This window comes from Lepus europaeus, chromosome 1, assembly GCF_033115175.1.
Source record: "Lepus europaeus isolate LE1 chromosome 1, mLepTim1.pri, whole genome shotgun sequence".
In the NCBI taxonomy this organism is placed as follows: Eukaryota; Metazoa; Chordata; class Mammalia; order Lagomorpha; family Leporidae; genus Lepus; species Lepus europaeus.
This window is the reverse complement of record NC_084827.1, coordinates 31,950,793-31,968,751: the sequence shown is the minus strand read 5'-3', so window position 1 is coordinate 31,968,751 and position 17,959 is coordinate 31,950,793. Positions and strand designations below refer to the sequence as shown.

Below are 17,959 nucleotides of genomic sequence, written 5' to 3'. Positions count from 1 at the left end.
CCAGCCCATGTCAATCAAACCCTGGAGTGGGCGTGGGGCCCAGGCCTTGACGGCACTTTCTGTTCTCCAGGGTGATTCCAGCAGGAGCGGGGGAGAGAAGGACCTCAGAACCCAGGAGCTCCCGGGACAAGGTAGGAGAGCCCTGCCGGGGCAGGCGTCCTGGGACGTGTGGAGGGCTTAAGTGTGAGAAATCCTGCCGACTGGGCTGACGTGACATTGCTAGGAATGAGGAAAACGGAATCCTGGTTGTTTCCTACCCTGTTTTAGAGATCTGAACCTCCAGAAAATGTTTGCCACAAGCGGTGTTCTCTGCTGGAGCTGCTTTATGGGCAATGAAGGGTGGGTGGCAGCTGATGAGTGGTGGGTTGCGTGTGTGGGTGTGTGGGTGCGTTGGTGGGTTGTGGGTGGGTGTTGTTTTGGTGTGGGTCACAAGTCACAGGTTGTGTTTGGGTTGGTGGGTCATGGGTCATGGATTGTGGTTGGGTTTGGGTGATGGGTCGTGGGTAGCTGCAAAGGAGTGGGCAGCTTCCCTGTGGTCTCCAGTGGCGCTGGGTGGGGAGTGGTGGTTCCTCCTCCACAGCTGCTGATGGAGGGGGTGGAGCCATTTTATTTGGGCTATACCAGGAGAGGCCAGAGTGAGGACCTCTGATCTGGAGCTGCCGTGACGTCTCCCACAATACATCTAGAAGCTGACTAAAAAAATGAAAACAAGAAGCATCCGCCGTCTGGTCAGGCCTCAGTATCTGCAGGGCCCAAATGCATGGAGCTGTTTGCAAGTGTTTAAATGCAATTCCAGAAAGTTTCCAAAAGCAAAACTTGAACTTGCTGCTCCCTGAGCACTGTGCTGACTCCCGGGAATGGCATGATGCCCGGGCGCTCCCTGCTGTAGCTTGCACTTCACAGATCCTGTCTCCTGCCTGTCCCTGTGCTTTCCTACTTCGTGTGCAGTTAGCCCTACTGAACATGAACAGACTTTTTTTATTGCCATTCCTCCCTAAAGAATAGAGTAAAACTGCTATTTACAAAGCATCTGCATGGCAGTGGGTATTACAAGTAATCCAGAGATAATTTAAGGTGTACAGAAGGATGTGGGTAGGTTGTATACAAATACTGCACCCTTTTATATAAGGAACTAGAGCATCCTCTGTGTTTCGGTCTCTGCAGGGGGTCCTGGACCCAGCCCCCTGTGAATGCTAAGGGCTGACTGTGTTGTTAACTGCATGACCTAATGCATGTGATTATTTCTGGTCCATTACACAGTTTGTGTAATGAAAGATGTTTGGGGTTTTCTCGTTTACTACCAGTCCCACTGACTACATCCTGCTCACAATTATTCCACCTGCCGCATCACCTCCCCCTCACTTCCAGGGGGCCTGTGGACCTGCATCCTCTTGTTCCCACCTGGCCTGGCTCCACAGCTGAACCCCACCATCATGCCATCCTTGACCGGCCGCTCTGCTCGAAGCCCCACTTCCCCTGTTCGGTCTGTTGCTGCTTTTGCTGCAACACATTCTTGAGCAACTCGTCCAAGGTGCACCGAGGATACATTCTCTGAATTCTTACGTGTCTAAGATGTCGTCATCCAGCCTTCACACTTGATTAATAGCTTGGCTGGGTATAGAATTCTGATTGGAAAGAATTTTCCCTCGAAACATTGGAGGGCTAGCCCCACAGGCTCTTGGCCTCCAGTGGTGCAGGTGGGAAGTGTGATCTCTGACCGATTCATTGGAAAACAGATTTTGGGGGGTTGTTTTCATTTCACTTTGTATTTTGTTTCCTGCAAAAGCTTCTAGAATTTTCCTTATTCTTAATGTTCTGAAATACCACAGTGATACTTCCCCCCATTAATCCTGTCCTTTTAATCTGAACACTCATGCTTTTTGCATTCTCTTTAATAGTTTTCTCCTCCCCACTTTTAGAAATCTTTCTCTATGGCATTCTAATTAATCAGTGGCTGAATGTTCCAAATCGATCTTGTATGTCTCTTACATTTTCTATCATATTTTTTCAATGCTGGCTCCTTGGCTTCTTGAAGGATAAATTCCATCAGAATAACCCTGCTGGCTCTCTCCACCCTCTCTCACTTCTCCCCTGAACAGGAGACTGGTGAATTTAGGGAAAGGAGCAGGACTTATGGGCCGGCTTCCTTCTCTCTAGGACTCTGCCAGACTGGGGAAAAGATGGCTTATGATCTGCTCCTGCCATCCAGCCTTAGGCCTCCCTTGCAGGGGCTGCAGTGCCCAGCTTAGGCCAGTGGGAGTGCGTCTGCCCAGGAGTGGGTGTCAGAAAGCTGTGTGCTTGACGCTGTACCCACCAGTGCAGTGCCTTGTTTTTTCCAGTAGAGAAACTGCCATTCTTTACTCCATCCATCTGTCCATTTTTTTTACTGGGTTTCAAACTCAAGTGGAAAAGGGGAGGGCTGTTTCTGGGCCCCCTTAAGCTCCATTTGTCTTTTGGGCTTTTTGTCTTACTTGTGGGAGATTTCTCCTCCAAGCTCATTCTTGTGCTCTGGTTGTCACTTTTCCAAAGCCCCCATTCTTATTTATGAATGTTAATATCGTCTTGTATCTTCGGGAGGAGACTAATTAGGCTCTTTTAAAATTCTCTTCTCGTCCCTACAATTACTGCTTGTTCTTCTGGAGTCATTTTCTTGCAATTTTTGGTGTTGTTTTTTTCTTTCATGCTGCTGAATTTAATCTAAGAGATGACAGCCCTTGGACAGTCTCTTCATATTTAAGAATGAAATAGAAGGCGACTGGAAACTCTGGTTGTGTAGATGGGGCTTGCGGAGCGGAGAGAGCTGCTTCCTGGTGAGAGGACAGCACACTGGCTAGGAGCCGGGAAAGCCTGGGAGGTTCAATGACAGACTTCCAGGAGTTAAGCTCAAGGGTGGAGAGGAAGGACCTGGGACTCCGTATCCCTTGGATTTGTCAGTTAACCCCAACCTTCAGGCCTATGCTTCTCTCCAGTGCCTTCCTGCCCTGGGAAATTTTCTCAGAGAATCTGGGCTCCCACCTTGGTTGTCACCCCATCACATCTGCCTTTTTCCCCTTCCCTGTTTTTATTTTTCTAGATTTTAGCTTCTCTAGCCTTCTTTATCAGTTACAGTTTCTTCATTTGCTTTCCACGTTCCAGAAACTGATTGAGTGCTTCCGTTTCATTGACTAATTCTCCTTATTGTTGACACAAACCATCTTTAATTCCATCACTGTCGTGTCAGTGTGAGTTGGCAGGAAGAGCATTCCGGGGTACTTCAAAAAAATTGTGGAAAAAGGATTTCACAGGTAACTTGTTTTTGGTGAAAAAGAAAATAATAATAAAACCAACCAAATAAACCTTTGCAGCTCGTGCATAGTTTTTTCCTAATTTCACTTTTCATGAGTTTTTAAAGAATCCTTTGTATGCATGGATTCTAAGTATTTTTTTGCACCCAAATAACTTATATTCTAATTCCACTGCTCACAAACTTTTAGAAGCACCCCCGTATGTCCTGTCCACAACCTTGAGTCAGATTGCCCTTTGAAAAGTTCTGGGAGTAGACAATGATTGTGAGGAAGAAAATCTTCTCATCTTATGCTGCACATTTTTGCATTGTCCAATTTGTTGTTTTTGTTCTTGTGGGCAAGTACTGTTTGACAACAGAGAGGAAGACAGGAAAAAGAATCCATTACCATGACTACTTGTCTGTCAGCGTTTTTTTGCTGAAAGCTTCGTTCAGAACTATGCTCACGGGCCATACCATGACACTGTTAGGTCCTAGATTCTGTTTTATTTCTTGAGCTTTTCCTAAATGTCCCTAGTTCCACTTCTTTCTTCTTTGATTCTTAATGCAAGTTTGCTATCAAGATTCCATTTCCAGCCTTCCCTTTGGCTCCTCTGCTCAATTCTCACAGCCACCGTGGTCAGCACCCTTCTTGCTCAGCCTGTCTACTCTCAACATGTGCCTTCACCCTATCTAATGTTTCCTCTGTTGCACCCTGTCAGTACGTATGTGCTCATTTGATCAGACTGCCTGAAAAAGGCAAATAAATCTGATGGTCCCTAAGGACAGTAGTATTTTTTTTTTTTGGTATTTAGACTCATAGAAGCCACTTTTGGTTTAATATATCTTTTCCTCATTAAAATTCAATAGGGTCTGGTGTTGTGGTGCAGTGAGTTATGCCACTGCCTGCTATGCTGGCATCTCATATGAACCCTGGTTTGAGTCCCAAATGCTCTACATCTGATCCAGCTCTCTGCTAATGCACCTGGGAAGGTATAAGAAGATGGCCCAAGTGCTTGAACCCCTGCCACCCATGTGGGTGACCTGGATGGAGTTCCAGGTTCCTCGCTTCTCCTTGGCCCAACCCTGGCTGTTGCAGCCATTTGTGTAATGAATCAGCAGATGGAAGATATTTCTCTCTCTGACTCTAACTCTGGCATTCAAGTACATAAAAATAAATCTTGAAAATTAAAAAGCAATTCTTCAATAGGCCCTTGATTGCTTCAGTGCTAACACCTTGTCTGATTTTTTTAAAAGTAGCTCTTCTTCCATTCTTGATTTGGAGTATGTTAAGCCTTCCATCTGCACAGGCTGTTTTCTACTTTGATCATTTAAGAAACTTGTTTTTTTTTTTTTTAAATGTTCTTTAAAGAAAAAAGAAACTTCTAGACATTAGTAGTCTACACCAGAGAGACAGAAGTCTGAATGTTAAAATAAAAAACTACAGAGGAAGGAAATATGTGCATCATGCAGGTGGGAATGATTTCATTTTGTATTTCTCCACTCCAAATTACTCTCCGAGTATAATAATGAGATAGAACATTGACCAGGTTCTTACCATATGTCAGATCATACAAGGCTCTTTATATGCACTTTTACCTAACCAAAATAAACATATAAGGTATGTACTACTATTATCCCCATTTTCAGGTGAGGTTATTAGTAGAGGAACTTACTCTGATCTCACCAGCAGCACGTGAGATAACCCACGCTGACAGGATAGATCCCAAGCCCGCCTGACCTCAGGGTCTACACGTGAAATCTCTGGCTAGAGTTTCTCTTAGTAGGATTTGTCAATCATCTGGGCTCATGTTCTTTGGCTTTGGTGAGTTCTACAAGTTTATACGCTTACTGTTTGCATATCTCATTATAGACTACAAGAATTGTTTTGCCAGTTATAAGGATAAACTTCTCCCAAGGAGAATGAAATTGTGGTTTCTTAAATCAACTTTTCTGAAAACTGAGCCCAAGCACCAGTTAGGGAGTCCTCATAAGACTTCTTTGCAGAAAATGAGAATTTTTGTTCTTACAGGTACTGTATTTAGCTAAGTTTCCAAACCCCATACCGTGTCATACTGATTGTTACCCTACAAGAAGGAAGGCAATCCACTTTATGCTGTGTGAATATGGGCTGCCTTCACAACTGATCTCGCCTCAGAAATCCTATTAAATGTCTGCTTTAGCCCTTTCTATGCTGTGTTTTAAGTAAATTACTTAAACTTGAGCATTTAGAGACGTGTTTAGTACCTCACTTTGTAATTGGGTGTACTCCAAAGGCAGTTGACATATTTCTGGTTCTATATCAGTTTTCCTGGGGGAAACACACATTAAAAACATATTATTTAATTTTCAGGTGCTGGCTTAAAGCCAAGTACATTTATTAACAATTAAACCCTTTTGACAGGTCCACATCTCTAAGCTAGGAGTTACTGAAAATTGAACCAACTTACACCCTTCAAATATACATGCCCTGGACTGGGAAAACAAGGAATACTTATTAGCAAACCAGGCAGCTGATTTGCTCATGCAAATATTTATTAACTTCAATAGGACATTATGATTTCTTGAGCACTGTCATTCTTTTAAAAAGCAGTGACTGTGGGTGAGCTTAGCTAGAAAATATAAGGTGTGGAATTTATTTTTGTAGAATTCAGGAACATTACAGTTGACTAACCTCATATATAATAATTCTTACTGACTAATGAGGCAAGTCTAAAAACCATTTCCCATTAATAATAAAACTTTACATGGAACTGTAACAATTTTGTTAAGAGTTATTCCTTCTTTGGAGACTTTCACTCTAGCTAGTTTTTTTTTTTTTTTAATTCATGTGATATATAAAGACTTGCTACAGTATTTTTCTTTTTTCTTTTTTCTTTTTATTTTTGACAGGCAGAGTGGACAGTGAGAGAGAGACAGAGAGAAAGGTCTTCCTTTTGCTGTTGGTTCATCCTCCAATGGCCACCGCGGTAGCGCGCTGCGGCTGGCGCACCGCGCTGATCCAATGGCAGGAGCCAGGTGCTTCTCCTGGTCTCCCACGTGGGTGCAGGGCCCAAGCACTTGGGCCATCCTTCACTGCACTCCCGGGCCACAGCAGAGAGCTGGCCTGGAAGAGGGGCAACCGGGACAGGATCGGTGCCCCGACCGGGACTAGAACCCGGTGTGCCGGCGCCGCAAGGCGGAGGATTAGCCTAGTGAGCCGCGGCAGTATTAAACACATATTATTTTTGGGGTCCAACAAGACAGAGGTGAGGCTGACAGAGTGATCTAATGTTTTAAGTGCATTTGATTTTATAAACTAGGGATGCCAATAAGATAAACAAGTATCTACTAAACAAAACTTGTGGGCCACAAAGATGCTCAAGATTATGGAAAGCAGGGTAGGAAGAAGGGAGGTTAAGGCTGCTTGGTTCCATTTCATCATCTTCTTTCCTATTGCTACTTCCTACTTTTTAAGAGTGTGATTTCTGTTTCATCACACCCCAGTTCCCAGAGCAGAGCCTTTATTTATTTATTATTTATTTTAAGTTGCATCAAAGGATTTATTCTTTGAAGTCTTTATTAGAGCTTAGATTTATTTGCTTGTTAGGCTATGCTTATATCTTGTACAGTGTGTATTTTCTGTTTACTTAGGAGGCATTTCCTGTAGATGGGAATTAGATGTATTTACTTTGTCCCAGTGGCTGTCCCCAGTGCTGGTAGAACCGACCTCGGTGGTCTGCTCTGATGAGCATGAGCACGGAGTTAGAAACCCTGGATCCCCTCCTGTCCTGAGCTTCTCTTATGCAAAGAACAAGAGGCCTCCTTACATTTTAATTTCAGATAACTTCAGTGAGCAAATGCGTTTCATTGATTTGCTAATTCTCACGATCCTATTTGGCCCCAGTCTCCTCATACGCAAAATGTGGACAGTAAGGGAACTACCATTTGGATTTGCTGGAAGTCTGGGGGGGTGGTGTGCATTTTATTTTATATGACAGCTCGTCCAAGGTACACTCAAGTATTAGAGCTGCTCTCCTCATTGCACAGCCCTACCCTGCCCACTCCCTCAGTCAAGATGACAAACTTATCTAAGAGCTCCTAAGGAGTAAACCGATAATAGTATTAACCATAATGTTCAAAATATAAATATCAGGGTGGGCATTTGGCATAGTGGTTAAGCTGCCACTTGAGATGCCCACACTAGAACACCTGGGTCTGAGTCCTGGCTCACTCCCAATTCCAGCTTCCTGAAAATAAGCACCTTGGAAAGTAGCAGGTGATGATTCAAGAGTTGGGCTCCTGCCACCCATGTGGGAGACCTGGACTAAGTTCTTAGCTCCCACCTTCAGTCTGGCCCAGCCCTGGTTACTACAGGCATTTGAGGAGAGAACCAGCAGAGTCTCTGTCTCTCAAATGAAATATTTATATATATATATGTGTGTGTGTGTGTGTATATATATTTCAAATATAAATATTAAGAGTTGTCAAATCTAAGTATTTATTTTTTTTTTTAATTTTTGACAGGCAGAGTGGACAGTGAGAGAGAGAGACAGAGAGAAAGGTCTTCCTTTTCCATTGGTTCACCCTCCAATGGTCTCCGTGGCCGGCGCACTGCGCTGATCCGAAGGCAGGAGCCAGGTGCTTCTCCTGGTCTCCCATGGGGTGCAGGGCCCAAACACTTGGGCCATCCTTCACTGCACTCCCTGGCCACAGCAGAGAGCTGGCCTGGAAGAGGGGCAACCGGGACAGAATCCGGCGCCCCAACTGGGACTAGAACCCAGTGTGCCGGCGCCGCTAGGCGGAGGATTAGCCTGTTAAGCCATGGCGCCGGCAAGTATTATATTTTTCAAGATTTATTTTTTTATTTGAGAGGCAGAGTGTCAGAGGGAGGGAGGGGGAGAAAGGGAGAGATAGAAAGAGAGAGATCTTTAATTTGCTGGTGTATTCTCCAGATGCCTGTAGAGCTAGGGCTAGGTCAGGCCATAGCCAGGAGCCCAAATTCTATCCTGATCTCCTATGTGGGTGTCAGGGACCCAGATACTTGGGTCATCATCTGCTGCTTTCCCAGGTGCATTAGGAGGAAGCTGGGTTGGAAGCAGAGTAGCCAGGACTCAAACCAGTGCTCCAATATGGAGTCTGGAGATCCCAAGTGTTGGCCTAACCCACTGTGCCACAACACCTTCCCCTAGTTTTTATTATTAATACACATCAGGAAGCTTACAAAATCAATTCTTCCATGCATATGTAAGGTTAAATATAAAATTCTGGGAGACAGAAATTTCTCATAATTTTCATAAACTATTTGTAAAGTCATCAGCTCAAACATTTATAGGATTGACCTTTGATACCGAGCACGCTGGAGAAATCAACAAATGCATAACAGTGAGACTTTCCAGTTCCAGGCCTTCCTCTGTGTTTATAGTGACATCTGGGCTCTGCAGGTCCACGCAAGACTCAAACCCGCATCCCCCACTCCTGGAACTCTCAGTCCTGAGCTGTGCCCCAGAGCCCTCCTCATTCCTCAACTTTATGATGTTCTCTCAGCTCCAGTATCTTTCTCTGATTGGGAGTATCTTCTTCTGAAAAGCAATTTTTCCCATCTCATCCATGGGAAATCTTTATCTCTGGCCCAAACACCCGTAAAAGTTATGACCCAGCCTTTATCTGCTCAGCTGAGGGGCCTCTGGCTCGTGTTTCTCCGACACTCCTTAGCATCCGTGTTTTGCTTTGTGCGGCCATGGTACTGGGCTCCCTGCTGGAAATCTAGTTTCTTGTGGTCAGGGGCTACTTGGTCTTATTCTTTCCCACAACTGACTTCATATCCACAACATTGCATTTACCAAAGTGATTCCTTAATGGATTACCTGCTGAGCCAAATTTAATCCACTCACTGGTCAGAACAGTGTTCTCACACACGCAGTGCCAGGATTGAAATTCTGTGAACCCCTAACCAAGGCTAAGTTGCATTGTTGTGCTCAGAAGGATCCAGAGTTACCTTTTCAGCATTTATTTATTTATTTTATTTTATTTTATTATTTTTTGACAGGCAGAGTTAGACAGTGAGAGAGAGAGAGACAGAGAGAAAGGTCTTCCTTCCGTTGGTTCACCCCCCATTAAATGGCTGCTACGGCTGGCATGCTGCACCGATCCGAAGCCAGGAGCCAGGTGTTTCCTCCTGGTCTCCCATGCGGGTGCAGGGCCCAAGGACTTGGGCCATCCTTCACTGCACTCCCTAGCCACAGCAGAGAGCTGGACTGGAAGAGGAGCGACCAGGACAGAATCCAGCGCCCCAACCGGGACTAGAACCTGGGGTGCTGGCGCCACAGGCAGAGGATTAGCCAAGTGAGCCATGGCGCCAGCCAGCATTTATTTATTTTTTAAAAGATTTATTTATTTATTTGAAAGGCAGAGCTACATAGAGGCAGAGGCAGAGGGAGAGGCGGGGGGGGGGGGGGAGGGAGAGAGAGATAGGCCCTTCATCCACTGGCTCACTCCCCAGATGGCCACAATGGCTGGAGCTTCGCCAATCGGAAGTCAAGAGCTTCCTATGGGTTTCCCATGTGGGTGCAGGGGCCCAAGGACTTGGGCCACCTTCTACTGCTTTCCCAGGCAATAACAGAGAGCTGGATTGGAAGAACAGCCAGTTCTTGAACCTGTGCCCATATGGGATGCCAGCAATGCAGACTTCGGCTTTACCCAGTACGCCACAGTGCTGGCCCCACCTTTTCAGCATTTTAACACAGCATTTCCCCTGTTGTCACTAACTAATACACACGCATTTTAGATAACTTGTGAAGATATACAAGGGGAAAAAGTTGTCAGTAAAACTACCTTCCTAAGGCAAATTTTTTTTTCTTTTTTAAAGATACAAAAACTGTTTCCCCAGAAATTCTTAACAGAGACAATATAGCAAGTGCATGTGAACAACCACATCTGAGTTCAAGTCCCGGTGGCCATATGGGATGCTGGTACTGTAGGCAGCAGCTTTACCCGCTATGCCACAGTGCCAGTCCCTTCCCTCTCTTTTAAAAAATATTTTTTTTAAAAAAAAAACAGACAAAAGGATCCAGCATTGTGGCATAGTGGTTGTCAGGCTGCCACCTGTAACGCTGGTATCCGGTTTGAGTCGGCTGCTTCAATTCCAAGCCAGCTCCCTGCTAATGTTCCTGGGAAAGCAGCAGAAGATTGTCCAAATGCTTAAGTCCCTGCTCCCACATGGTAGACCCAGAGGAAGCTCCTGGCTCTTGGCTCCTGGTTCCTGGCTTTGGTGTGATCCAGCCCTGGCTATTGTAGCCATATGGGGAGTGAGCCAGCAGATAGAAACCTCTTTCTTCTCTCTCTCTTTCTCTGTTTCTCCTTCTCTCTAAATCTGCCTTTCATATGAATAAATAAATCCTTAAAGAAAAAGAAAAATGGAAGTAGTAATACCATTTTTTATTCCTATAAAGGTTTCAGGAAGATCAAGTTATAAAACACTGGACAGTAATTTGCAAGTTAGAAAGCACTATGTGCCTGTAATTTATTTGTGCGTTAAATTGTACAGTAGTCTATGCACTGTGGAGCAATGAGACTGAATCTTGAGTAACATTCAAATTGGTTCATGCCAAGTTCTATTACCTATGTTAAAAATAACCTTCACTTCACCAAAGGGAAAAGGACGATTTTTGAGTCCGTACTATACAGCTGGTGCTATGCTCTTTGCCTTACACTTGTTTTTCCCATAGTGCCACACAGGAAAACAATGAAATTCAGTGAACAAAGCTGGAGGTACTGCATGATGAAAACTAAGGTGGCTCTGATCTGGAATCTCATGTTCTTTCTGTCCTTACTATGGTCAGAGACACCATTTAGGGAAAGTATTTCTATGGAATTCCTATTGTTCTCATGGAAACATTTATTCCTGTGGAAAATTCCAGTGTGACTGAAGGGCATTATTTGATTGGATACAAGGATTATTTGATATAGGTATTCCTTGAAACATTTAAAAAAGTTGTGATTATTTCACTTTAGAGGAAAGAATGAACTAATTCCAAAAGCCATTTGCAAGGAATTGAAAGGAAACAGAGAATATTGACAAACAGAGGTATCTCTTGTGTGTAATTTACACCCATCTTAAAGTATAATTTGGAAGTTTTCGTAGCATGGTTTCTTTAGACCTATAAAGTGAGGCTGGGGGAAGCTATGGAATTTCCTTCTTGATAGAATGCTTGTTTAGAACAGGGTAGATTATCTTTCTAGGACTTATAGTCCTGTTGGAAGTAGAAAAGTAGACTCTACCAAGTAAACATGAAGGGAAAAGTTGTTATAAATCCTGAAACTGTGATTAAAATGCATGATATTACAGGACAGAGACACTTGAGGGTGCTCTAACCAGCTGCTATTAAAAAAATGAATTAAACTGTTCAGGTATTGGGGGAAATGAGGGACTACTGTGAATGGCAGTGTTGACATCTGACTTTTAGCACTGGCTAAACAGAACAACCTTAGAATAGATGGATTTTCTTTTAAATCAAATGTATTGGTCTTCCCTCCCCTCTACCACCCTTCTTGCCAGTTTAAAACGTGGAAAGCATTCACACTGGACAACTTGAGAAACACATAAAAAGCACAAAGAAGAAAAAAGCTCTCAGTATGGGAGGCTGGGTGTTCTCAGGTCAGGCCAGTTGGAGGCTTAGCTCAGGAGGCTGACCTTCAAACGCCAGCCCAGCCTGTTCACATCTTGATTCCACAGACCTACTGATGGTAGTAGTAGGGGGAGGAGCAATTGGGGGGTCTGATGACTGCAAGCAGAGAATTAGAGACGCATGTTTACCTCAATACATTTACTCTCATTAAAGTTCATATTCACTGACATCATGCATCTCCTTGAGAAAGCCTGCCCACCCACCATTAATTAAAGCCACATTTTAAAAGTCAGTGTGTGCACTTTTATTCCAATCAAAAGTAGCCTCCTAAGTTTTGCAGAGTAGGCAGGAGGGTATCTGAGGCCTGACAGCTGTTCACCTCTACACAGGGAAGAATCATGTGATGTACAGTAAAAGCCATGTTATTCGGGGCCTAAAATATAATGGCTAATATCTGTTGTCTTGAAGAGTTGAAACATTCAATATCTAATAACGTATTAAGCAAAATTCACATTTATTTTGGTAAGTCAACATTCTTTGGATACAGTGTATGACCACATGCCTTTATCTCCCCAAATGATCAGAGAAATCTAACTGTGTCCCCTGTCTGAATAATTAAGCAGCACACTCCTATCATAGACACCACAGTTTATAACTTTTACACACGCTATCAGTGTCAAAACAGAGGTCAATGTAAATTTCTTTTATCTAAATCATTGCACAAACAGTAATTACCCATAGCTGTAAGATTGCACAACCACAGTCTATATTCTTGGCAGTAATCAACCTAACTTCATAGATTCATGAAAATAAGGAATGTTGACTTTTAAAGTTCAAGAAAGGTATTATTTGTAAACAGTTCAGGTCACACTCATCTTAGTCTATGTGCTAAGCAAGAGTTCTTTCCTTCCAACTTGCTTTAAATGAGATTTGCTCTCTCCAGGAGCCTAGCAAAAAGATTTTCATCCAAACAGATCTGCATTCTTTTCCATTCTTTTCCCTATTAAAGCCCCCCTTGGAGACCTTTCAATTTTATACTGATCTTCCTTTCTATAATATCCAGTACATTTCTATGTTGTATTGATAAAGGACAAATTATGGTTATCTCTTCCCATTTGTAATTAGCTTATTCCAGAATAATTCTGACCAAATATTTCCTGAGACCAGCCAATTTATTCTTTCTACACAGAGGTGTACCTAGTGGGCAGCATTCTGGTTATGCTACCTTAAAGAAAGGGATGTGTCATCAATAGATCCGAGCACTGGCATTGAGATGGTTTAATCCTGACTCAGCTCACCCCTGAGCTAGGAGCTGAAACTTGAGTTCTAGCCCTTACTTTCTATCAACTCATCATGTGACCTTGAGGGTCTCTGGTTTTCCATCTGGCAAACAGGGGGTAGGGAGTAGCTACTGTGTCACAGGCCCACATCCCAGGAAGACTAGCCGATAAGGCACCAGAGTACCCCTTGGGGGGCCATGACTTCCCTGGTCTGCTTACTCTTCCAGCAAAAAACACAAAAAAGGTAGAGCTTTTATGAGTTAGAGCTGGGTCTGGCTCTAAAAGAGCATTCCCGAATACAGAAGAAGCCAACAAACCATGCCTGGTGAATTTCATGAACAGTTTGGGAGAAGATGCTCTGGATATTGCTATCTCTTAGACACAACCATTCAATGTACCACTGCTATATGGGTGGAAGTAACATCCTAATCCAGACTCTATCTGCCCGGATGATACAGGATCCAGAGGGACCATAAAACACTTGACTCAACACAATGCCAAAAGCAATGGGTGGACTCCTTCAGCTCAGCTGTGGGAAGGAAAGTAGAGTTTGGGTGGGGATCTTTTAACCCAGTCGGTGGTATTCTTTAGAACAAACAGCTCAGTGCTGGGGGACGGTGGAAAGTTGTGACTCTACAGCATCTTAGCAGCGCTAGGAAAAGTTTTAGATCAGCTCTGCTCAGTGATTGATAGGACCATGCTGTGTACAAAATGAGCACCATTGCATTTCCATACCTTCCTGCCAGCTCTGTTGTTGTGAAGATTCATCAGGGCTCTGGCGTCCTTTCCTTTCCTTTCCTTGGCATCTACAAAGGCTCGGGCAAACTTGATCCCATAGTCAATGTTATCACTGCAGCCACCCCAGTCGAAGGTGCCCTTGCTGTCCTTGGCAGTTCCTTTCTTCTTTGGATCACAGGAACAGGATTTTAATTCTCCTTGGCTACAGGCCCTGGTGATGGCAAATACAACTCCAGCTGAGGAGATGGCGTATACAAAGGCAGATTCCCGACTACCTGAAACAAAAATGCTTTTCTTAAAAGTGGTCTGGCAGCACTAGCTCTGAAGAACTTTCACACGGTGATTGTACAATACTTGATCTGCCATGGACATCCTTTGCCACTAGACAAAAGGCTACTGGTATACTAGAATATTTCCTTTCTAGAGCTAAGGCTCACTCTAATATGAATGATTGCCACATAATAGATATCTGTAGAACAATTCTCCTCAAAGCAAATGACAAGTGTAAAAACCAAAAACGGCCTTGTGGCTTCAAACCAGTCTCATTCACACAGCCTTAGTTTCTTCATCTTAAAATACAGTCTGAATTCTACAATTCAATCATTCCATGATATTTTTGAGTATTCACAGCTTCTGTTGGGAAAAAAAAAATTCTGAACTACCAGGCATTACTGAAGACATTCATATGCATTTAAATTATTGACATTGAAAGACTGAATTCAGAGAAACCTAGGAGCTGAGGTGGGAAGAGAATTCCGGCAGTAACCAGCTCCTGGCGTTAACACTGGAGAGCTTTGGCTTGGCATCAACTTTCACAAGTCATTGAAAGATTGTTGAAGGCAATATGCAATATCCTTGAGTTACATACTACGTCTAGCCATTAAGGTGAATGTACTTTCTTCTAGAACACCTGCACTAATCACTGCTATTGGGTAAAAGACAGTGAAAAGCTTTTCTTTGGTTTTTCTGGAAGGAAGCAAATTTACCGCCTATAATTAGACTTGGGCAAGAACCCTTTGGGGTGCTTTCTTAGAATTGTTCTTTATTAGACCACAGGCTACTTTCACTTACAGGCTGAAAGGTACATATTTCAGTGCAATAACTACATTAAATTATTTTAATAATCTGTAGTAACTCATAACACGGTGTTGCGGTATAGTGACAGATATAAGGCTCTTTAGGGTCCTTGTGCACCTTGTTTCTCAAGTGGAGCTGTATTTCATTGTTATTAGCATGCATTTTTATTCATGGTTGCTGCAGCAAATATTTTCACAATCAAAATAGAAGCTAGACAACCTAGTGCCAATGCAAGGCAGAACACAGAACCGTTGGGTGAGTCAGGATGTCAAGCGCAGTGTGACTTTCTGAACCACACAGCTAGGAGCACAAACCATCTTTCTGAATGGAAGCCCTGCTTGTTTCTGTTTGTCATTCATGGCTAAAATTTATTATACATCCCTGGCAATATTTGCCCTGCAAGTCTCATTATTAAAAATCAGGAAAACATATCTACGCCCTATTAAATGGCACTTACCTCAGCCTTCAGAAAATCTCTCTCTCGAAACCTCTAACCATCAGAAAAAAAGTTAATCATGCCCCGTAGTCAAACAAAATCAATTAGATGAATATTTGTTATAGGGAGCAGGTAGTGGTCTCTAGATAGACCTGTGATGGTGCATGGGAGCTGTCGGAGGTCTGTGATGGTACATGGGAGCTGTCTCAGAGGGTCCCAGCTTGTGTTATCAGGGACACAGGACTCTGAGTGAAACTGACATGTGCTGTAAAGGAAGGTGAGAGATGGTGCATGGCTTAATCAGGTCGTAGCTTCCAGATCAATAACATTTTTATCATCCCCATTATATAGTTTAGGAAAATATCTTGCCCATAGTCATTCCATTTATTTTCTCAAGTCTGGTTTTGGATTTGGAGTCCAGTGCCCATGATCAGAGATGCCACAGAGGGGAAAAAAACTCCTAAATGCCTAACCAATTTAGCAACAGCGTTCATTTTAAGGAGACAGAAATTTTGTGAGGTGGTCTTTAAGGGGAAAGGGATGGGAGATGTGGATGACGGTATGTCAGTGAGGATCAGCCCTCTAGGTGTGGAATTCATCCTGGTGTGAGGTACAAACAATTGCATTGACTTATTGGCCGAAAGAAAAAGAAATCACAATCTGCTCCATTTCAGAAATAATTTTCAAAGCAAAAACATCACCTTTCTAAAGATTTATCATTCAAACTGATTACTAAATAGTTAAATGTTTATTTATTTAAATGAAAAACTTAGCGCATTGACTGGCTATTCATTTTACCTCCAGATGTTCTGATATCACGTAGATATGACCTTAAGATGTTTTCAGTTAAGTGTTTGAGATGAATCACTAAAATGCTATGTGTGAAATAGTAGCACATTTCAAGAATTGGCTTTGTAACAAAATAAATTGTGATCTTGGGCCTCTTTGTAGAAAAACTGATTCTTTTTAAAGCCATCACAACATTCAAATCTAAATGGCGATATTTATACTTCCTGATGTGTGGCTATTGAAGTTGCTCTTGTTTTTGAATTGAGAAAAATAAAGCAAGTGTACCATGAAGTACACAAGCACTGTTTTTGTTACCTGGGAAGGCCAAACACTAGAATCTAGAGTTTCTTGAAGGATGTGGTTTATTGAATTCTCTTTAAAACTATTGTGGGAGGGGGAAGCCATTGTAATCCATAAGCTGTACATTGGAAATTTATATTCATTAAATAAAAGTTAAAAAAAACTATTTAATTTTAAACATATATATCTACAAAGATAAAGCCTAATCATCTTTTGACTCTGTCATAAAGGCTTATTCTAGAATTCTGAAGGCATATTCTTGCAAGAATATTTTTGGTTTTCCTCTGCTTGTGACTAGCAACTGTCTGTTCAAAGAGTAAATGACAAATGTCCCTAAAACTTGTTCTTTCTTATTCTGGCTCTCTAAGGCAACACAGGCAAATTGTCTCCATGACCATCCAGTCTTTTAGTAACTTGAATGTTTTCTCTAAATGGTGTTACTCTTTGCTTTTCCTATTAGTCTATAAGCACATTTAGGTTTCCTAAGGAGAGTTCTTTACAACTCTAAGATATTAATTTCCATCCAAGCAATTAATTGGAAAAATATTTAAAATTGCCTCATTGGAATTTCCTGATTATTTCCAGGAAAAGCTGCTGTAGACCAAGTCTGGCCTTCCCATAACCAATACAAAATCATCGCTGATGGTCACAGGAGTTTGCATAAATGTTTGAGAAAGAATTGGGCCTTCTGTGCACAATGGAAATTGTGTAGCATGAGTGTTGTAAGTTCTAAGCACATCGGCAAAGCGTTCAGCTTCTTCAGAAAGGAATCTGAAGGAAGTATTCGTTAGGATCTTATATTTACCTGAGGCCTTGGACTAAGTCAAACTAGTTCCATTTCCACCAGTTCTAACTTCCTCCTTCTGAGCAACTCTACAGGTCTGAAGAAACAAACACTGCCAAGATTAGGATCCAGTTTTTTATGAAGGAATCCCCTTTGGCAGATATATGAGTACTATCTGTAGGGTCACTGGTCAAAACTGCTTCATTTGATTTGTGATCTAAAGATTTTTATTCTAATAGGGAGATATCTTAATGGATCTAGAGGTGGTCATTTTGCAAATGAGAAATGCATCTACACTGAAATCACTGGAAAATGGTTGGGAGTACTTTGAAAAAGAAGGATTCTGATAAACACTGAGAGCCTGCACATAATGTATCCAGAGATTACTTGTGCTAGATATTTGCAAGCTCTCTTTGACAAGGTCCAGCACTTTAATTGATTCACTGGTGAGCTAATCTAGGTGAAGTCTTAAATTCCATGAAGCTGAAATTTACTATTAACCTTTCAAAAATCTGCGATGTCATATCGAAACTCCAAAAAGAATGCAGAAGAGTATAGTTCTTAAACTAGAGAATAAAATTGCAGAATATCGCAGTAAATTAACTTTAGGAATACTCCAAGAGTGAGAGTACTACGCCCTTGGGGGATTTTAGAGACATTCAGTTATGCATTTGGCCTCATAAAACC

General features: G+C 42.5%; 1 protein-coding gene across 1 annotated transcript in view; it reads right to left on the bottom strand.

Annotated features, from left to right (window-relative positions):
• WNT2 (Wnt family member 2) overlaps window positions 1-17,959 on the bottom strand; it is a 43,046-nt gene that overhangs the window by 21,537 nt on the left and 3,550 nt on the right. Inside the window, exon 3 of the mRNA XM_062198575.1 lies at window positions 13,884-14,161. Within this exon, the coding sequence (XP_062054559.1) occupies window positions 13,884-14,161 (278 nt within the window). The remainder of the gene's footprint in view (window positions 1-13,883; window positions 14,162-17,959) is intronic.